Source organism: Scyliorhinus torazame, chromosome 2 (assembly GCF_047496885.1).
Source record: "Scyliorhinus torazame isolate Kashiwa2021f chromosome 2, sScyTor2.1, whole genome shotgun sequence".
In the NCBI taxonomy this organism is placed as follows: Eukaryota; Metazoa; Chordata; class Chondrichthyes; order Carcharhiniformes; family Scyliorhinidae; genus Scyliorhinus; species Scyliorhinus torazame.
The window spans coordinates 397,344,393-397,367,402 of record NC_092708.1 but is presented as its reverse complement, the minus strand read 5'-3'; the positions used below and the strand labels follow the sequence as shown (position 1 = coordinate 397,367,402).

The following is a 23,010-nucleotide window of genomic DNA, read 5'->3' as shown; positions in this document are numbered from 1 at the left end:
GATGGAGGATGTGCAGACGGGGGATGTGCAGACGGGGGATGTGCAGGCGGGGATGTGCAGACGGGGGATGTGCGGACGGAGGGTGTGCAGGCGGGGATGTGCAGACGGGGATGTGCAGACGGGGGATGTGCAGACGGGGATGTGCAGACGGGGATGTGCAGACGGGGGATGTGCAGACGGGGATGTGCAGACGGAGGGTGTGCAGATGGAGGATGTGCAGACGGGGGATGTGCAGACGGGGGATGTGCAGGCGGGGATGTGCAGACGGGGGATGTGCAGACGGGGATGTGCAGACGGGGGATGTGCGGACGGGGGATGTGCAGGCGGGGATGTGCAGACGGGGGATGTACAGACGGAGGGTGTGCAGACGGGGGATGTGCAGACGGGGGATGTGCAGACGGGGATGTGCAGACGGGGGATGTGCGGACGGAGGGTGTGCAGACGGGGGATGTGCAGACGGGGGATGTGCAGACGGGGGATGTGCAGACAGGGGATGTGCAGACGGAGGGTGTGCGGACGGAGGGTGTGCAGGCGGGGATGTGCAGACGGGGATGTGCAGACGGGGGATGTGCGGACGGGGGATGTGCAGACGGGGGATGTGCAGAGGGGGATGTGCAGACGGGGGATGTGCAGGCGGGGATGTGCAGACGGGGGATGTGCAGAGGGGGATGTGCAGACGGGGGATGTGCAGGCGGGGATGTGCAGACGGGGATGTGCAGACGGGGGATGTGCGGAAGGAGGGTGTGCAGACGGAGGATGTGCAGACGGGGGATGTGCAGACGGGGGATGTGCAGAGGGGGGATGTACAGACGGAGGGTGTGCAGATGGAGGATGTGCAGACGGAGGATGTGCAGACGGAGGATGTGCAGACGGGGGATGTGCAGACGGGGGATGTGCAGACGGGGGATGTACAGACGGGGATGTGCAGACGGGGGATGTACAGACGGGGATGTGCAGACGGGGGATGTGCAGACGGAGGGTGTGCAGACGGGGATGTGCAGACGGGGGATGTGCAGACGGAGGGTGTGCAGACGGAGGGTGTGCAGACGGGGGATGTGCAGACGGAGGGTGTGCAGACGGGGGATGTGCAGACAGGCTGTACAGACGGGGGATGTGCAGACGGAGGGTGTGCAGACGGGGGATGTGCAGACAGGGGATGTGCAGACGGAGGATGTGCAGACGGGGGATGTGCAGACAGGGGATGTGCAGACGGGGGATGTGCAGACGGAGGATGTGCAGACGGGGGATGTGCAGACAGGGGATGTGCAGACGGAGAATGTGCAGACGGAGGGTGTGCAGACGGGGGATGTGCAGACAGGGGATGTGCAGACGGAGAATGTGCAGACGGAGGGTGTGCAGACGGAGGGTGTGCAGACGGAGGGTGTGCAGACGGAGGGTGTGCAGACGGAGGGTGTGCAGACGGAGGATGTGCAGACGGGGATGTGCAGACAGGGGATGTGCAGACGGGGATGTGCAGACGGGGATGTGCAGACGGAGGATGTGCAGACGGGGGATGTGCAGACGGGGATGTGCAGACGGGGATGTGCAGACGGGGATGTGCAGACGGAGGATGTGCAGACGGGGGATGTGCGGACGGAGGGTGTGCAGACGGGGGATGTGCAGACGGGGGATGTGCAGACGGGGATGTGCAGACGGGGATGTGCAGACGGAGGATGTGCAGACGGGGATGTGCAGACGGGGATGTGCAGACGGGGATGTGCAGACGGAGGATGTGCAGACGGGGATGTGCAGACGGGGATGTGCAGACGGGGATGTGCAGACGGGGGATGTGCAGACGGAGGGTGTGCAGACGGGGGATGTGCAGACGGGGGATGTACAGACGGAGGGTGTGCAGACGGGGGATGTGCAGACGGGGGATGTACAGACGGAGGGTGTGCAGACGGAGGATGTGCAGACGGGGGATGTGCAGACGGGGGATGTACAGACGGGGATGTGCAGACGGGGGATGTACAGACGGGGATGTGCAGACGGGGGATGTGCAGACGGAGGGTGTGCAGACGGAGGGTGTGCAGACGGAGGGTGTGCAGACGGAGGATGTGCAGACGGGGATGTGCAGACGGAGGGTGTGCAGACGGAGGGTGTGCAGATGGAGGATGTACAGACGGGGATGTGCAGACAGGCTGTACAGACGGGGGATGTGCAGACGGAGGGTGTGCAGACGGGGGATGTGCGGACGGAGGGTGTGCAGATGGAGGATGTGCAGACGGGGGATGTGCAGACGGAGGGTGTGCAGACGGGGGATGTGCGGACGGAGGATGTGCAGACGGGTGATGTGCGGACGGTGGGTGTGCAGACGGGGGATGTGCAGACGGAGGATGTGCAGACGGGGGATGTGCAGACAGGGGATGTGCAGACGGGGGATGTGCGGACGGAGGGTGTGCAGACGGAGGGTGTGCAGACGGGGGATGTGCAGACGGGGATGTGCAGACGGGGATGTGCAGACGGGGGATGTGCAGACGGGGGATGTGCAGACGGGGGATGTGCGGACGGAGGATGTGCAGACGGGGGATGTGCAGACGGAGGGTGTGCAGACGGAGGGTGTGCAGACGGGGGATGTGCAGACGGAGGGTGTGCAGACGGGGATGTGCAGACGGGGGATGTGCAGACGGGGGATGTGCAGACGGAGGGTGTGCAGACGGGGGATGTGCAGACGGAGGGTGTGCAGACGGAGGGTGTGCAGACGGGGGATGTGCGGACGGAGGGTGTGCAGACGGGGATGTGCAGACGGAGGATGTGCAGACGGGGGATGTGCAGACGGGGATGTGCAGACGGGGGATGTGCGGACGGAGGGTGTGCAGACGGGGATGTGCAGACGGAGGATGTGCAGACAGAGGGTGTGCAGACGGAGGGTGTGCAGACGGGGGATGTGCAGACGGGGGATGTGCAGACGGGGATGTGCAGACGGGGGATGTGCAGACGGGGGATGTGCAGACGGAGGATGTGCAGACGGGGGATGTGCAGACGGGGGATGTGCAGACGGAGGATGTGCAGATGGAGGATGTGCAGACGGGGGATGTGCAGACGGGGGATGTGCAGATGGAGGATGTGCAGACGGGGATGTGCAGACGGGGGATGTGCAGACGGGGATGTGCAGACGGAGGGTGTGCAGACGGGGGATGTGCAGGCGGGGATGTGCAGACGGGGGATGTGCAGACGGGGGATGTGCAGACGGAGGGTGTGCAGATGGAGGATGTGCAGACGGGGGATGTGCAGACGGGGGATGTGCAGACGGGGGATGTGCAGACGGAGGGTGTGCAGACGGGGATGTGCAGACGGAGGGTGTGCAGACGGAGGATGTGCAGACGGGGGATGTGCAGACGGGGGATGTGCAGACGGGGGATGTGCAGACGGGGGATGTGCAGACGGAGAATGTGCAGACGGGGATGTGCAGACGGGGATGTGCAGACGGGGGATGTGCAGACGGGGGATGTGCAGACGGGGGATGTGCGGACGGAGGGTGTGCAGACGGAGGATGTGCAGACGGAGAATGTGCAGACGGGGGATGTGCAGACGGGGGATGTGCAGACGGGGGATGTGCAGACGGGGATGTGCAGACGGAGAATGTGCAGACGGAGAATGTGCAGACGGGGGATGTGCAGACGGGGGATGTGCAGACGGGGATGTGCAGACGGGGATGTGCAGACGGAGGATGTGCAGACGGGGGATGTGCAGACGGAGGATGTGCAGACGGAGGATGTGCAGACGGGGGATGTGCAGACGGAGGATGTGCAGACGGAGGATGTGCAGACGGAGGATGTGCAGACGGAGGGTGTGCAGACGGGGGATGTGCAGACGGGGATGTGCAGGCGGGGGATGTGCAGACGGGGGATGTGCAGACAGGGGATGTGCAGACGGAGGATGTGCAGACGGAGGATGTGCAGACGGAGGGTGTGCAGACGGAGGGTGTGCAGACGGAGGGTGTGCAGACGGAGATGTGCAGACGGGGGATGTGCAGACGGAGGATGTGCAGACGGGGGATGTGCAGACGGAGGATGTGCAGACGGAGGGTGTGCAGACGGAGATGTGCAGACGGAGATGTGCAGACGGGGGATGTGCAGACGGGGGATGTGCAGACGGGGGATGTGCAGACGGAGAATGTGCAGACGGAGAATGTGCAGACGGGGGATGTGCAGACGGAGGATGTGCAGACGGGGGATGTGCAGACGGGGGATGTGCAGACAGAGGGTGTGCAGACGGAGGGTGTGCAGACGGAGGATGTGCAGACGGGGGATGTGCAGACGGGGGATGTGCAGACGGAGGGTGTGCAGACGGGGGATGTGCAGACGGAGGATGTGCAGACGGGGGATGTGCAGACGGGGGATGTGCAGACAGAGGGTGTGCAGACGGGGGATGTGCAGACGGGGGATGTGCAGACGGGGGATGTGCAGACGGAGGATGTGCAGACGGAGGATGTGCAGACGGGGATGTGCAGACGGAGAATGTGCAGACGGGGGATGTGCAGACGGGGATGTGCAGACGGAGGATGTGCAGACGGGGGATGTGCAGACGGAGAATGTGCAGACGGGGGATGTGCAGACGGGGATGTGCAGACGGGGGATGTGCAGACGGGGGATGTGCAGACGGGGATGTGCAGACGGGGGATGTGCAGACGGAGGATGTGCAGACAGAGGGTGTGCAGACGGAGGATGTGCAGACGGAGGGTGTGCAGACGGGGATGTGCAGACGGGGGATGTGCAGACGGAGGATGTGCAGATGGGGGATGTGCAGACAGGGGATGTGCAGACAGAGGGTGTGCAGACGGAGGATGTGCAGACGGAGGGTGTGCAGACGGGGATGTGCAGACGGGGGATGTGCAGATGGAGGATGTGCAGACGGGGGATGTGCAGACGGGGATGTGCAGACGGGGGATGTGCAGACGGGGATGTGCAGACGGGGGATGTGCAGACGGAGAATGTGCAGACGGAGAATGTGCAGACGGAGAATGTGCAGACGGGGGATGTGCAGACGGGGATGTGCAGACGGGGGATGTGCAGACGGAGAATGTGCAGACGGAGAATGTGCAGACGGGGGATGTGCAGACGGGGATGTGCAGACGGAGGATGTGCAGACGGGGGATGTGCAGACGGGGGATGTGCAGACGGAGAATGTGCAGACGGAGGATGTGCAGACGGGGGATGTGCAGACAGAGGGTGTGCAGACGGAGAATGTGCAGACGGAGATGTGCAGACAGAGGGTGTGCAGACGGAGAATGTGCAGACGGGGATGTGCAGACGGGGGATGTGCAGACGGGGGATGTGCAGACAGAGGGTGTGCAGACGGAGAATGTGCAGACGGGGATGTGCAGACGGGGATGTGCAGACGGGGGATGTGCAGACGGGGGATGTGCAGACGGGGGATGTGCAGATGGAGGATGTGCAGATGGAGGATGTGCAGACGGGGATGTGCAGACGGGGATGTGCAGACGGGGGATGTGCAGACGGGGGATGTGCAGACGGGGATGTGCAGACGGAGGATGTGCAGACGGGGGATGTGCAGACGGGGGATGTGCAGACGGGGGATGTGCAGACGGGGGATGTGCAGATGGAGGATGTGCAGACGGGGATGTGCAGACGGGGGATGTGCAGACGGGGGATGTGCAGACGGGGATGTGCAGACGGAGGATGTGCAGACGGGGGATGTGCAGACGGGGGATGTGCAGACGGAGAATGTGCAGACGGAGGATGTGCAGACGGGGGATGTGCAGACAGAGGGTGTGCAGACGGAGAATGTGCAGACGGAGATGTGCAGACGGGGGATGTGCAGACGGGGGATGTGCAGACAGAGGGTGTGCAGACGGAGGATGTGCAGACGGAGGGTGTGCAGACGGAGGGTGTGCAGACGGGGATGTGCAGACGGAGGATGTGCAGACGGGAGATGTGCAGACGGGGATGTGCAGACGGGGGATGTGCAGACGGAGAATGTGCAGACGGAGAATGTGCAGACGGAGAATGTGCAGACGGGGGATGTGCAGACGGGGGATGTGCAGACGGAGAATGTGCAGACGGAGATGTGCAGACGGGGGATGTGCAGACGGGGATGTGCAGACGGGGATGTGCGGACGGAGGATGTGCAGACGGGGATGTGCAGACGGGGGATGTGCAGACGGGGATGTGCAGACGGGGGATGTGCAGACGGGGGATGTGCAGACGGGGATGTGCAGACGGAGGATGTGCAGACGGGGGATGTGCAGACGGGGGATGTGCAGACGGAGAATGTGCAGACGGAGGATGTGCAGACGGGGGATGTGCAGACAGAGGGTGTGCAGATGGAGGATGTGCAGACGGGGGATGTGCAGACGGGGGATGTGCAGACAGAGGGTGTGCAGACGGAGGGTGTGCAGACGGAGATGTGCAGACGGGGGATGTGCAGACAGAGGGTGTGCAGACGGAGGGTGTGCAGACGGAGTGTGTGCAGACGGGGATGTGCAGACGGGGGATGTGCAGACGGGGATGTGCAGACGGGGGATGTGCAGACGGAGGATGTGCAGACGGAGGATGTGCAGACGGGGATGTGCAGACGGAGAATGTGCAGACGGAGGATGTGCAGACGGAGGATGTGCAGACGGGGATGTGCAGACGGAGGATGTGCAGACGGAGGATGTGCAGACGGGGATGTGCAGACGGAGAATGTGCAGACGGGGGATGTGCAGACATTCCTGAGAGTGCATTTCAGAGACAACTGGAAAGCCAATGGGATCCTTCTAACAGCCGAAAAGATCAGTGAACAGAGAAATCTGATGTAACCGTTGATAAACAGCGACTGTTTCAATATCACCTCAAAAATCTACTAAAAACAATGAACAAATTTATTCTAATTGAACGTTTAAACTGTATCGAATTAAATTTGTTTGTTGAATATATCTCCATCTGGCGTGAGTGGCAGCTTATCAGCTCCTTAGTAAATATTATTTGGACCGTATTGTAAACGACAAGTGTGTAATTTCACGCCACGTACTAATGGGGATGACCATACTAAGTGCTCATCTATTCTTGGATGACAGAAAACAGAACGTAATGTTTATTAAAGAAACATAAATCTATTTTTAAGGTTAAACAGAAAAGGAAAGGCTACGGTAGGCACACTAAGCACTGCAGACAGCCTAGACGAGTATAGGGAGTGCAGGGACGATGTGAAAAAGGAAATAAGGAAATGAAATGAAATAAAATTTGCTTATTGTCACAAGTAGGCTTCAAATGAAGTTACTGTGAAAAGCCCCTAGTCGCCACATTCCGGCGCCTGTTCGGGGAGGCTGGTACTAAATCAAAGAGAGAGCAAGAAATAAGATTAGCGAGTAAAGTTAAAGAAAAGCCAAAGATGTTTCACCAATATATCAATGGGGAGGCAGTGGCGTAGGGGGATTATCACTGGACTAGCAATCCAGAGACCCAGGGTAACGCTCTGGGGATAGGGGTCAAATCCCACGAGGGCAGATGGTGACATTTTAATTGAATATAAATCATTGTTGATTGTTGTAAAAACCTACCCGGTTCACTAATGTCCTTCAGGGAAGGGAATCGGCCGTCCTTACCCGGTCTGGCCTACACGTGACTCCAGACCCACAGCAATGTGGATGACTGTTAACTGCCCTCAGGGATGAGCAATAAATGCTGGGCCCAGCCAGCGACACCCACATCCTCTGAATGAATATAAGAAGAATTCGAGAGATGAAGAGGGGGACTTGTGTGTCGATGCAGAGGCTGTGGGAAGGGGTTTAAATGAATATTTTGTCTCGGCGTTAACAAAGGAATGGGCGATGCAGATATAGTCGTCCAGGAGGAACACTGTGAGATATTGGATGGGATAATCCTAAAGAGAGAGGAAGTACTCGAAGGATTGGAATCCTTGAAAGTTGCTAAGTCGCCAGGGCCAGATGTATTGTTTCCGAGGCGACTGAAGGAGGTCATGGAGGAGATAGCAGATGCTCGGAGGATGATTTTCCTACCCTCCCTGAGGAACTGATGAGTGTGAGGATGATACAAAACTCAGAACAATCGTAAACTGCGAGGAGGATAGGGTAAAACTTCAAAAGGACATAGATATGTTGGTGGAGTGGGCAGAGAGGGGGCAGATGATGTTCAATGCATAGAAGTGAGGTGCGCATTTTGTTAGGAAGAACATGGGCAGACAATATAAAACAAGGGGCAACATTCTTAAGGTGTGCAGCAGCAGAGGGACCTGGGTATATGTGTGTATAGATCATTGAAGGTGGCAGGACAGGTGGAGAGGGCAGTTAATAAAGCATAGAGTATTCTGAGCTTTATCAATAAGGGTTATAGAGCACAAGAGCAAGGAGGTTATGCTGAATTTATACAAGACACTAGTTAGACCTCAGCTGGAATATTGTGTACAGTTCTGGGTGCCACACGAGAGGAAGGATGTGAGTCAATTAGCGAGAGTGCAGGAGAGGTTTACAGGAATGGTCCCAGGGCTGGGAGAGGTTTACAGGGATGGTTCCAGGGATGGGAGAGGTTTACAGGAATGGTTCCAGGGATGGGAGAGGTTTACAGGAATGGTCCCAGGGATGGGAGAGGTTTACAGGAATGGTTCCAGGGATGGGAGAGGTTTACAGGGATGGTCCCAGGGATGGGAGAGGTTTACAGGGACGATTCCAGGGATGGGAGAGGTTTACAGGAATGGTCCCAGGGATGGGAGAGGTTTACAGGAATGGTCCCAGGGATGGGAGAGGTTTACAGGAATGGTCCCAGGGATGGGAGAGGTTTACAGGAATGGTTCCAGGGATGGGAGAGGTTTACAGGGATGGTCCCAGGGATGGGAGAGGTTTACAGGAATGGTCCCAGGGATGGGAGAGGTTTACAGGAATGGTCCCAGGGATGGGTGAGGTTTACAGGGATGGTTCCAGGGATGGGAGAGGTTTACAGGAATGGTTCCAGGGATGGGAGAGGTTTACAGGAATGGTTCCAGGGATGGGAGAGGTTTACAGGGATGGTTCCAGGGATGGGAGAGGTTTACAGGAATGGTTCCAGGGATGGGAGAGGTTTACAGGAATGGTTCCAGGGATGGGAGAGGTTTACAGGAATGGTTCCAGGGATGGGAGAGGTTTACAGGGGTGGTTCCAGGGATGGGAGAGGTTTACAGGAATGGTCCCAGGGGTGGGTGAGGTTTACAGGGATGGTTCCAGGGATGGGAGAGGTTTACAGGGATGGTTCCAGGGATGGGAGAGGTTTACAGGAATGGTCCCAGGGATGGGAGAGGTTTACAGGAATGGTCCCAGGGATGGGAGAGGTTTACAGGAATGGTCCCAGGGATGAGAAGCTTCAGCCATGAGGATATATTGGAGAGGTTGGGACTGTTCTCCTTGGGAGAGAGGAAGGCTAAGAGGAGATTTGATAGAGATGTTGAAAATAATGAGGGGGCTGGACAGAGTAGACGGAGAGAAACGGTTCCTGCTGGTAAAAGGGAACAAGAACGAGAGGGCACAGATTTTAAGTGATTTGCAAAAGAAGCAAATGTGATGTGAGAACAAACTTCTTCACCCAGCGAGTGGTCGGGGTCTGGAATGTGCGGCCTGGGAGTGTGGAGGGGGCAGGTTCGATGGAGTCTTTCAGCATTGCTTGATTATTTGAAGCGAAAACGTTTGGGGGTACGGGGCAAGGCAGGGGGATAGCACTAAGTTACAATACTCGTTTGTAGACCTGGTTAAAACTCAATGGGCTGAAAGGCCTTCTTAGGTATCGTAACAATTCTGTGGTTAAGGTGGAAACATAGAAAATAGGTTCAGTAGACCGTTCGGCCCCTCGAGCCTGCACCACCATTCAATATGCTCATGGCTGACCATGCAAATTCAGTATCCCACTCCCGCTCTCTCCCCATACCACCTTAATCCCTTTAGCTGCAAGGACCACGTCCGGCTCCCTCTTGAATATATCCAACAAACCGGCCCCAACAGCTTTCTGTGGGAGAGAATGCCGCAAGTTCACATCTCTCTGAGAGAAGTTCTTCTTCATCACAGTCCTGAATGGCTTACCCCTTATTCTTAGAACATAACAGCGCAGTACAGGCCATTCGGCCCTCGATGTTGCGCCGACCTGTTATTCTTAGGCTGTGACCCCTAGTTCTGGACATCCCCAACATCGGGAACATTCTTCCTGCATCTAGTCTGTCCAGTCCCAACAGGGTTTTAGATGTTTCTATGAGATCCCCTCTCATTCTTCTAAACTCCAGTGAGTACAAGCCCAGTCGATCCAGCCTTTCTTCATGTGTCAGTCCTGCCACCCCAGGAATTAGTCTGGTGAACCTTCGCTGGACACCCTCAACAGCAAGAATGTCCTTCCTCAAACTAGGAGACCAAAACTGCACACAATACTCAAGGTGTGGCCTCACCAAGGCCCTGTATAACTGCAGCAAGACATCCTACTCCTATACTCAAATCCTCTCGCTATGAAGGCCAGCGTGCCATTAGTTTTCCTCACCGCCTGCTGTACCCGCACGCCAACCTTCAGCGACTGTTCCACCATCACACCCAGGTCTCGGTGCACTTCCCCTTTTCCTAAACTGCCCCCATTCAGATAATAATCTGCCTTCCTGTTTTTTGCCACCAAAGTGGATAACCCCACATTTACCCACATGATATTGCATTTGCCAAGTATTTGCCCACTCAGCCAGCCTGTCCAAGTCACCCTGCAGCCTCTCTGCATCCTGCTCACAGCACACACTGCCACCCAGCTTAGTGTCATCTGCAAATTTGGAGATTCCTTTGTCCAGATCATTAATGTATGGAGTGTACAACTGGGGTTCCAGAACTGAACCCAGCAGTACCCTGCTGTATCCCACTAGTCACTGCCTGCCACTCAGAAAAGGACCTGTTTATTCCCACTCTCTGCTTCCTGTCTGCCAACCAGTTCTCTATCCACATCAATATATTACCCCCAATACCATGAGCTTTAATTTTGCTCACTAATCTCTTGTGTGGCACCTTGTCAAAAGCCTTTTGAAAGTCCAGATACACAATATCCACTGGTCACCCTCGTCCACTCTACTGGTCACATCCTCAAAAAATTCCAGAAGATTTGTCAAACATGATTTTCCTTTAGTGAATCCATGCTGACTTGGACCGATCCTGTCCCCACCTTCCAAATGCTGTTATTTCATCCTTAATGATTGACTCCAGCATTTTCCCCACTACCGATGTCAGGCTAACCCGTCTATCATTCCCGTTTTCTCTCTCCCTCCTTTTTTGAAAAGTGGGGTTACATTAACTACCCTCCAATCCATTGGAACTCTTCCAGAGTCGATAGAATGCTGGAAAATGATCACCAATATGTCCACTATTTCTCGGGCCACTTCCTTAAGGACTCTGGGATCATAGGATCACAGGATTTACAGTGCAGAAGGAGGCCATTCGGCCCATCGAGTCTGCACCAGCCCTTGGACAGAGCACCCCACTCAAGCCCGGTAGCATTGTGGATAGCACAATTGCTTCACAGCTCCAGGGTCCCAGGTTCGATTCCGGCTTGGGTTACTGTCTGTGCGGAGTCTGCACATCCTCCCCGTGTCCGCGTGGGTTTCCTCCGGATGCTCCGGTTTCCACCCACAGTCCAAAGATGTGCGGTTTAGGTGGATTGGCCATGATAAATTGCCCTTAGTGTCCAAAGTTGCTCTTGGTGTTGGGTGGGGTCACTGGGTTATGGGGATAGGGTGGAGGTGTTGACCTTGGGTAGGGTGCTCTTTCCAAGAGCCATTGCAGACTCGATGGGCCGAATGGCCTCCTTCTGCACTGTAAATTGTATGATAAGCCCACACCTCCACACTATCCCCGTAACCCATCCAACCTTTTGGACACTATGGGCAATTTAGCAAGGCCAATCCACTCAACCACACATCTTTGGACTGTGGGAGGAAACCGGAGCACCCGGAGGAAACCCACGCAGACACGGGGAGAACGTGCAAACTCCACACAGATAGTGACCCGAGGCCAGAAATGATGCAGAGTAAATGGACCTGGGGACTCAGGGGTTTTCATCCCATCAATTTCCCAGCTACAATTTCCTGACTAATAAGGATTTCCTTCAGTTCCTCCTTCATGCTGGACCCTCTGTTTCCCAGTATTTCTGAAAGATTATTTGTGTCCTCCTCAGTGAAGGCAGATCCAAGGTAATTGTTCAACTGGTCCACCATCTCTTTGTTGCCCATTATGAATTCACCTGATTCTAACTTTAAGGGACCTACATTTGTCTTCACCGGTCCTTTTCTCTTCACATATCTATAGGAGTTTTTGCAGTCAGTTTTTAAGTTTGCTGTAAGCTTACTCTCATATTCCATTTTCCCCTTCCGAATTAAACCCTTTGTCCTCCTCTGCTGAATTTTAAATTTCTCCCAGTCCTCAGGCTTGCTACTTTCTCTGGATAATTTATACGCCTCCACTTTGGCATTGTCACCATCCCCGATTTCCCTTGTTACCCATGGGTGAGCTACCTTCCCAGTCTTTAAATATCCGTGATATTTAAAATTATCAAGCGCTTAACTGGAGGCCGTCAATGTGAGATGGGCACCGATAACTTCAATCAGGAACTCAGAGGTAACTTGTTCACCCAGAGAGTGGTGAGAGTGTGAAACTCACTACCACAGGCAGTGGTTAAAGTGAATAGTCCGGGACATTTCGGGTGAAGTCGGCCAAGCAAATGAAGGAGAAGGCAATAGAGAGTTACGATGGAGGTTTTAGATGAGGAATGATGGCGGGCACACGAGCGGAGCAGAAACACGGAGACGGACATGAGCGGAGGAGGGGAGCCAATTGAACGAAGAAGGTCATTGATGAACCTCCAGAAACATGTCCAAGCAGATGTGACAGTCCCTCATTCTGCACCCTGCTACCAAAGAAATTAGCTTCTGTGCACTGACCCCACGAAAGGAATATTGTCGAGCTTTGCACCTTTTTGAATAACCGGGGAGCTTGGGGAACCTATAGTTCCTTGTTGCTCTCTCCATGGCAACACCTTGGCCAATGAGAGTCCACATACCAACCAATCAGCAGCCCTTTCTCCTGTAGTATAAACAGTTGCGATCGTTTGAAATTTGGCATTCTTGTGTTTTTCCTGATGAGTGCTAGGTGAAAAACTTCACCAACATGTGTCTCTTATCAGCAAAGTCTAATTCCTTCAGCGTTAACCACTCATTAATCTTCCACACTCACAATAATACAAGCTGATTCTCTGTAAACTTTCCTAATACGTTTAAGCATTTTAGCTCCACTATGATTGCCCTGAATTTGCTCTACACCCCCACCAAGGCTAATACCAAGGGGGAGCAGCCCCAAGTCGTGGTCCACATAGGTACCAACGACATAGGTAGGAAAAGGGATGGGGATGTAAGGCAGGAATTCAGGGAGCTAGGGTGGAAACTTAGAACTAGGACAAACAGAGTTATTATCTCTGGGTTGTTACCCGTGCCACGTGATAGCGAGACGAGGAATAGGGAGAGAGAGGAGTTGAACACGTGGCTTCAGGGATGGTGCAGGAGGGAGGGTTTCAGATTTCTGGATAATTGGGGCTCATTCTGGGGTCGGTGGGACCTCTACAAACGGGATGGTCTGCACCTGGACCAGAGGGGTACCAATATTCTGGGGGGGGGGAAATTTGCTAATGCTCTTCGGGAGGGTTTAAAGTAGTTCAGCAGGGGCTTGGGAACCTGAATTGTAGCTCCAGTATACAGGAGGTTGAGAGTAGTGAGGTCATGAGTAAGGTTTCAAAGTTGCAGGAGTGTACCGGCAGGCAGGAAGGTGGTTTAAAGTGTGTCTTCTTCAATGCCGGGAGCATCCGGAATAAGGTGGGTGAACTTGCGGCATGGGTTGGTACCTGGGACTTTGAAGTTGTGGCCATTTCGGAGACATGGATAGAGCAGGGACAGGAATGGTTGTTGCAGGTGCCGGGGTTTAGATATTTCAGTAAGCTCAGGGAAGGTGGTAATAGAGGGGGAGGGGTGGCATTGTCAGTCAAGGACAGTATTACGGTGGCAGAAAGGACGTTTGATGAGGACTCGTCTACTGAGGTAGTATGGGCTGAGGTTAGAAACAGGAAAGGAGAGGTCACCCTGTTAGGGGTTTTCTATAGGCCTCCGAAAAGTTCCAGTGATGTAGAGGAGTGGATTGCAAAGATGATTCTGGATAGGAGCGAAAGCAACAGGGTAGTTGTTATGGGGGACTTTAACTTTCCAAATATTGACTGGAAATGCTATAGTTCGAGGACATTAGGTGGGTCCGTTTTTGTCCAATGTGTGCAGGAGGGTTTCCTGACACAGTATGTAGATAGGTCAACGAGAGGCGAGGCCATATTGGATTTGGTACTGGGTAATGAACCAGGACAGGTGTTAGATTTGGAGGTAGGTGAGCACTTTGGTGATAGTGACCACAATTCGATTACGTTTACTTTAGTGATGGAAAGGGATAGGTATATACCGCAGGGCAAAAGTTATATCTGGGGGAAAGGCAATTATGATGCGATGAGGCAAGACTTAGGATACATCGGATGGAGAGGAAAACTGCAGGGGATGGGCACAATGGAAATGTGGAGCTTGTTCAAGGAATAGCTATTGCGTGTCCTTGATAAGTATGTACCTGTCAGGCAGGGAGGAAGTGGTCGAGTGAGGGAACCGTGGTTTACTAAAGCAGTCCAAACACTTGTCAAGAGGAAGAAGGAGACTTATGTAAAGATGAGACATGAAGGTTCAGTTAGGGCGCTCGAGAGTTACAAGTTAGCTAGGAAGAACCAAAAGAGAGAGCTAAGAAGAGCCAGGAGGGGACACGAGAAGTCTTTGGCAGGTAGGATCAAGGATAACCCTAAAGCTTTCTATAGATATGTCAGGAATAAAAGAATGACTAGGGTAAGAGTAGGGCCAGTCAAGGACAGCAGTGGGAAGTTGTGCTTGGAGTCCGAGGAGATAGGAGAGGTGCTAAATGAATATTTTTTGTCAGTATTCACACAGGAAAAAGACAATGTTTATCATAGTATTTACAGTGCAGAAGGAGGCCATTCAGCCCATCGAGTCTGCACCGGCTCACCGAGCACCCTACCCAAGGTCAACACCGCCACCCTATCCCCATAACCCAGTACCCCACCCAACACTAAGGGCAATTTTGGACACTAAGGGCAATTTATCATGGCCAATCCACCTAACCCGCACATCTTTGGACTATGGGAGGAAACCGGAGCACCCGGAGGAAACCCACGCACACACGGGGAGGATGTGCAGACTCCGCACAGACAGTGACCCAAGCCAGAATCGAACCTGGGACCCTGGAGCTGTGAAGCAATTGTGCTATCCACAAGGCTACCGTGCTGCCCCACAATGTTGTCGATGAGAATACTGAGATTCAGGCTACTAGACTAGAAGGGCTTGAGGTTCATAAGGAAGAGGTGTTAGCAATTCTGGAAAGTGTGAAAATAGATAAGTCACCTGGGCCGGATGGGATTTATCCTAGGATTCTCTGGGAAGCTAGGGAGGAGATTGCTGAGCCTTTGGCCTTGATCTTTAAGTCATCTTTGTCTCCAGGAATAGTGCCAGAAGACTGGAGGATAGCAAATGTTGTCCCCTTGTTCAAGAAGGGGAGTAGAGATAACCCCGGTAACTATAGACCAGTGAGCCTTACTTCTGTTGTGGGAAAAATCTTGGAAAGGTTTATAAGAGATAGGATGTATAATTATCTGGAAAGGAATAATTTGATTAGAAATAGTCAACATGGTTTTGTGAAGGGTAGGTCGTGCCTCACAAACCTTATAGGGTTCTTTGAGAAGGTGACCAAACAGGTGGATGAGGGTAAAGCAGTTGATGTGGTGTATATGGATTTCAGTAAAGCGTTTGATAAGGTTCCCCATGGTAGGCTACTGCAGAAAATACGGAGGCATGGGATTCAGGTAATTCAGCAGTTTGGATCAGAAATTGGCTAGCTGGAAGAAGACAAAGGGTGGTGGTTGATGGGAAATGTTCAGACTGGAGTCCAGTTACTAGTGGTGTACCACAAGGATCTGTTTTGGGGCCACTGCTGTTTGTCATTTTCATAAATGACCTGGAGGAGGGCGTAGAAGGATGGGTGAGTAAATTTGCAGATGACACTAAAGTCGGTGGAGTTGTGGACAGTGCAGACGGATGTTACAAGTTACAGAGGGACATAGACAAGCTGCAGCGCTGGGCTGAGAGGTGGCAAATGGAGTTTAATGCAGAAAAGTGTGAGGTGATCCATTTTGGAAGGAATAACAGGAAGACTGAGTACTGGGCTAATGGTAAGATTCTTGGCAGTGTGGATGAGCAAAGACATCTCGGTGTCCATGTACATAGATCCCTGAAAGTTGCCACCCAGGTTGAGGGGGTTGTTAAGAAGGCGTACGGTGTGTTAGCTTTTATTGGTAGAGGGATTGAGTTTAGGAGCCATGAGGTCATGTTGCAGCTATACAACACTCTGGTGCGGCCGCATTTGGAGTATTGTGTGCAATTCTGGTCGCCGCATTATAGGAGGGATGTGGAAGCATTGGAAAGGGTGCAGAGGAGATTTACCAGAATGTTGCCTGGTATGGAGGGAAGATCTTATGAGGAAAGGCTGAAGGACTTGAGGCTGTTTTCGTTAGAGAGAAGAAGGTTAAGAGGTGACTTAATTGAGGCATACAAGATGATCAGAGGATTGGATAGGGCGGACAGTGAGAGCCTTTTTCCTCAGACGGTGATGTCTAGCATGAGGGGACATAGCTTTAAATTGAGGGGAGATAGATATAGGACAGATGTCAGAGGTAGGTTCTTTACTCAGAGAGCAGTAAGGGCATGGAATGCCCTGCCTGCAACAGTAGTGGACTCGCCAACACTAAGGCCATTTAAATGGTCATTGGATAGACATATGGGCGATAAGGGAATAGTGTAGATGGGCTTTAGAGTGGTTTCACAGGTCGGCGCAACATCGAGGGCCGAAGGGCCTGTACTGCGCTTTAATGTTCCATGTTTTAATACATCCTTCTTGAGGTGCGGTGGTCAGAAAGGGACCGGTGTATGTACCAAGGATTTGTATGGTCAGAAAGCCCTCCTTTTTATTCCAGGTTGCTGGCATGAAGGTCAACATTCCGGGTGACTTGTGATAATCTGAACAAATGGATCATAAAAAAGCAGCAAAGCAGCTCGTACCTTGAATACTTCTTTTGAAGAAGGCTTTGCATCCCTCACAAGACCACACTCCATAGTGATAGCCTGAGGCAAAATCATTACAGACAGCACAGAAGTGAGCATCCCGCCTCGAGCAGACGCTGTTCACAGAGGAACCGGGTGCCGGAGGTTTTTTTCTCAAATTCTCCCTGGAGAAAAGAAAAAAATTGCATTTATATACCGCATTTCATCACTGTCTCAGTACTGACCCTCTGACAGTGCAGCACTCCCTCAGTACTGACCCTCTGACAGTGCAGCACTGTCTCAGTACTGACCCTCTGACAGTGCAGCACTCTCTCAGTACTGACCCTCTGATAGTGCAGCACTCCCTCAGCACTGACCCTCTGACAGTGCAGCACTCCCTCAGTACTGACCCTCTGACAGTGCAGCACTCCCTCAGTACTGACCCTCTGACAGTGCGGCGCTCCCTCAGTACTGACCCTCTGACAGTGCAGCACTCCCTCAGTACTGACCCTCTGGCAGTGCGGCACTCCCTCAGTACTGACCGTCTGACAGTGCGGCACTCCCTCAGTACTGACCCTCTGACAGTGCAGCACTCTCTCAGTACTGACCCTCTGACAGTGCAGCACTCCCTCAGTACTGACCCTCTGGCAGTGCGGCACTCCCTCAGTACTGACCGTCTGACAGTGCGGCACTCCCTCAGTACTGACCCTCTGACAGTGCAGCGTTCCCTCAGTACTGACCCTCTGACAGTGCGGCACTCCCTCAGTACTGACCCCATGACAGTGCAGCGTTCCCTCAGTACTGACCCTCTGACAGTGCAGCACTCCCTCAGTACTGACCCTCTGACAGTGCAGCACTCCCTCAGTACTGACCCACTGACAGTGCAGCACTCCCTCAGTACTGACCCTCTGGCAGTGCGGCACTCCCTCAGTACTGAAGCTCTGGCAGTGCAGCACTCCCTCAGTACTGACCCTCTGACAGTGCGGCACTCCCTCAGTACTGACCCTCTGGCAGTGCGTCACTCCCTCAGTACTGACCCTCTGACAGTGCGGCACTCCCTCAGTACTGACCCTCTGACAGTGCAGCACTCCCTCAGTACTGACCCTCTGGCAGTGCGGCACTCCCTCAGTACTGACCCTCTGACAGTGCAGCACTCCCTCAGTACTGACCCTCTGGCAGTGCGGCACTCCCTCAGTACTGACCCTCTGGCAGTGCGGCGCTCCCTCAGTACTGACCTTCTGACAGTGCGGCACTCCCTCAGTACTGACCCTCTGACAGTGCGGCGCTCCCTCAGTACTGACCCTCTGACAGTGCAGCACTCCCTCAGTACTGACCCTCTGACAGTGCTGCACTCCCTCAGTACTGACCCTCTGACAGTGCAGCTCCCCCTCAGTACTGACCCTCTGACAGTGTAGCACTCCCTCAGTACTGACCCTCTGACAGTGCAGCACTCCCCCAGTACTGACCCTCTGACAGTGCAGCACTCCCTCGGTACTGACCCTCTGACAGTGCGGCGCTCCCTCAGTACTGACCCTCTGACAGTGCAGCACTCCCTCAGTACTGACCCTCTGGCAGTGCGGCGCTCCCTCAGTACTGACCTTCTGACAGTGCGGCACTCCCTCAGTACTGACCCTCTGACAGTGCGGCGCTCACTCAGTACTGACCCTCTGACAGTGTGACCCTCCCTCAGTACTGAAGCTCTGGCAGTGCAGCACTCCCTCAGTACTGACCCTCTGGCAGTGCGGCGCTCCCTCAGTACAGAGCCTCTGGCAGTGCGGCGCTCCCTCAGTACTGACCCTCTGACAGTGCAGCACTCCCTCAGTACTGACCCTCTGACAGTGCAGCTCTCCCTCAGCACTGACCCTCTGACAGTGCAGCACTCCCTCAGTACTGATCCTCTGACAGTGCAGCACTCCCTCAGTACTCACCCTCTGACAGTGCGGCACTCCCTCAGTACTGACCCTCTGACAGTGCAGCACTCCCTCAGTACTGACCCTCTGACAGTGCAGCACTCCCTCAGTACTGACCCTCTGACAGTGCAGCTCTCCCTCAGCACTGACCCTCTGACAGTGCAGCACTCCCTCAGTACTGACCCTCTGACAGTGCAGCACTCCCTCAGTACTGACCCTCTGACAGTGCAGCACTCCCTCAGTACTGACCCTCTGACAGTGCAGCACTCCCTCAGTACTGACCCTCTGACAGTGCAGCACTCCCTCAGTACTGACCCTCTGACAGTGCAGAACTCCCTCAGTACTGACCCTCTGACAGTGCAGCACTCCCTCAGTACTGACCCTCTGACAGTGCAGCACTCCCTCAGTACTGACCCTCTGACAGTGCAGCACTCCCTCAGTACTGACCCTCTGACAGTGCAGCGCTCTCTCAGTACTGACCCTCTGACAGTGCAGCACTCCCTCAGTACTGACCCTCTGACAGTGCAGCACTCCCTCAGTACTGACACTCTGACAGTGCAGCACTCCCTCAGTACTGACCCTCTGACAGTGCAGCGCTCTCTCATTACTGACCCTCTGATAGTTCAGCACTCCCTCAGTACTGACCCTCTGACAGTGCGGCACTCCCTCAGTACTGACCCTCTGACAGTGCAGCACTCCCACAGTCCTGACCCCCTGACAGTGCGGCACTCTCTCAGTACTGACCCTCTGACAGTGCGGCACTCCCTCAGTACTGACTCTCTGACACTGCAGCACTCCCTCAGTACTGATCCTCTGACAGTGCAGCACTCCCTCAGTACTGATCCTCTGACAGTGCAGCACTCCCTCAGTACTGATCCTCTGACAGTGCTGCACTCCCTCAGTACTGACCCTCTGACAGTGCAGCGCTCTCTCATTACTGACCCTCTGATAGTGCAGCACTCCCTCAGTACTGACCCTCTGACAGTGCGGCACTCCCTCAGTACTGACCCTCTGACAGTGCAGCACTCCCACAGTCCTGACCCTCTGACAGTGCGGCACTCTCTCAGTACTGACCCTCTGACAGTGCGGCACTCCCTCAGTACTGACTCTCTGACACTGCAGCACTCCCTCAGTACTGATCCTCTGACAGTGCAGCACTCCCTCAGTACTGATCCTCTGACAGTGCAGCACTCCCTCAGTACTGACCCTCTGACAGTGTGGCACTCCCTCAGTACTGATCCTCTGACTGTGCGGCACTCCCTCAGTACTGACCCTCTGACACTGCAGCACTCCCTCAGTACTGACCCTTTGACAGTGCAACACTCCCTCAGTACTGATCCTCTGACAGTGCAGCACTCCTTCAGTACTGATCCTCTGACAGTGCAGCACTCCCTCAGTACTGGCCCTCTGACAGTGCGGCATTCCCTCAGTCCTGACCATCTGTCAGCGCAGCACTCCCTCAGTACTGACCCGCTGACAGTGCAGCACTCCCTCAGTACTGACCCGCTGACAGTGCAGCACTCCCTCAGTACTGACCCTCTGACAGTGCGGCACTCCCTCAGTACTGTCCCTCTGACAGTGCGGCACTCCCTCAGTACTGACTCTCTGACACTGCAGCACTCCCTCAGTACTGATCCTCTGACACTGCAGCACTCCCTCAGTACTGATCCTCTGACAGTGCGGCACTCCCTCAGTACTGACCGTCTGACAGTGTGGAACTCCCTCAGTACTGACCCTCCGACATGTGGCACACCCTCAGTACTGACCCTCTGACAGTGCAGCACTCCCTCAGTACTGACCCTCAGACAGTGCGGCACTCCCTCAGTACTGACCCTCTGACAGTGCGACACTCTCTCAGTACTGATCCTCTGACAGCGCGGCACTCCCTCAGTACTGTCCCTCTGACAGTGCGGCACTCCCTCAGTACTGACCCTCTGACACTGCAGCACTCCCTCAGTACTGATCCTCTGACAGTGCTGCACTCCCTCAGTACTGACCGTCTGACAGTGTGGAACTCCCTCAGTACTGACCCTCTGACATGCGGCACTCCCTCAGTACTGACCCTCTGACAGTGCGGCACTCTCTCAGTACTGATCCTCTGACAGCGCGGCACTCCCTCAGTACTGACCGCCTGACAGTGCAGCACTCCCTCAGTACTGATCCTCTGACAGTGCTGCACTCCCTCAGTACTGACCGTCTGACAGTGTGGCACTCCCTCAGTACTGACCCTCTGACAGTGCAGCACTCCCTCAGTACTGACCGTCTGACAGTGTGGCACTCCCTCAGTACTGACCCTCAGACAGTGCAGCACTCCCTCAGTACTGATCTTCTGACTGTGCGGCACTCCCTCAGTACTGACCCTCTGAGACTGCAGCACTCCCTCAGTACTGACCCTCTGACAGTGTGGCACGCCATCAGTCCTGACCCTCTGACACTGCAGCACTCCCTCAGTACTGACCCTCTGACAGTGCTGCACTCCCTCAGCACTGACCCTCTGACAGTGCGGCACTCCCTCAGTACTGACCCGCTGACAGTGCAGCACTCCCTCAGTACTGACCCTCTGACAGTGCAGAACTCCCTTAGTACTGACCCTCTGACAGTGCAGCACTCCCTCAGTACTGACCCTCTGACAGTGTTGCACTCCCTCAGTAATGACCCGCTGACAGTGCAGCACTCCCTCAGTACTGACCCGCTGACAGTGCGGCACTCCCTCAGTACTGACCCTCTGACAGTGCAGCACTCCCTCAGTCCTGACCCTCTGACAGTGCAGCACTCCCTCAGTACTGACCCTCTGACAGTGCGGCACTCTCTCAGTACTGATCCTCTGACAGCGCGGCACTCCCTCAGTACTGACCGCCTGACAGTGCAGCACTCCCTCAGTACTGATCCTCTGACAGTGCTGCACTCCCTCAGTACTGACCGTCTGACAGTGTGGCACTCCCTCAGTACTGACCCTCTGACAGTGCAGCACTCCCTCAGTACTGACCGTCTGACAGTGAGGCACTCCCTCAGTACTGACCCTCAGACAGTGCAGCACTCCCTCAGTACTGATCTTCTGACTGTGCGGCACTCCCTCAGTACTGACCCTCTGACAGTGCGGCACTCGCTCAGTACTGACCCTCTGACAGTGTTGCACTCCCTCAGTACTGACCCGCTGACAGTGCAGTATTCCCTCAGTACTGACCCTTTGACAGTGCAGCACTCCCTCAGTACTGACCCTCTGACAGTGCAGCACTCCCTCAGTACTGACCCTCTGACAGTGCAGCGCTCCCTCAGTACTGACCCTCTGACAGTGCAGCACTCGCTCAGTACTGACCCACTGACAGTGCGGCACTCCCTCAGTACTGACCCTCTGACAGTGCAGCACTCCCTCAGTACTGACCCTCTGACAGTGCGGCACTCCCTCAGTACTGACCCGCTGACAGTGCGGCACTCCCTCAGTACTGACCCTCTGACAGTGCAGCACTCGCTCAGTACTGACCCGCTGATAGTGCGGCACTCCCTCAGTACTGACCCTCTGGCAGTGCAGCACTCCCTCAGTACTGACCCTCTGACAGTGCGGCACTCCCTCAGTACTGACCCGCTGACAGTGCGGCACTCCCTCAGTACTGACCCTCTGACAGTGCAGCACTCCCTCAGTACTGACCCTCTGACAGTGCAGCGCTCCCTCAGTACTGACCCTCTGACAGTGCAGCACTCGCTCAGTACTGACCCGCTGACAGTGCGGCACTCCCTCAGTACTGACCCTCTGGCAGTGCAGCACTCCCTCAGTACTGACCCTCTGACAGTGCGGCACTCCCTCAGTACTGACCCGCTGACAGTGCGGCACTCCCTCAGTACTGACCCTCTGACAGTGCGGCACTCCCTCAGTACTGACCCGCTGACAGTGCGGCACTCCCTCAGTACTGACCCTCTGACAGTGCAGCACTCGCTCAGTACTGACCCACTGACAGTGCGGCACTCCCTCAGTACTGACCCT

At 54.9% G+C, this 23,010-nt stretch overlaps 1 protein-coding gene across 4 annotated transcripts in view; it reads right to left on the bottom strand.

Annotated features, from left to right (window-relative positions):
- esr2a (estrogen receptor 2a) overlaps nt 1-23,010 on the bottom strand; it is a 745,646-nt gene that overhangs the window by 298,376 nt on the left and 424,260 nt on the right. For all 4 annotated transcript variants that reach the window (XM_072494274.1, XM_072494258.1, XM_072494265.1 and 1 more), the window contains exon 3: nt 17,140-17,306. In XM_072494274.1, the coding sequence (XP_072350375.1) occupies nt 17,140-17,306 (167 nt within the window). The remainder of the gene's footprint in view (nt 1-17,139; nt 17,307-23,010) is intronic.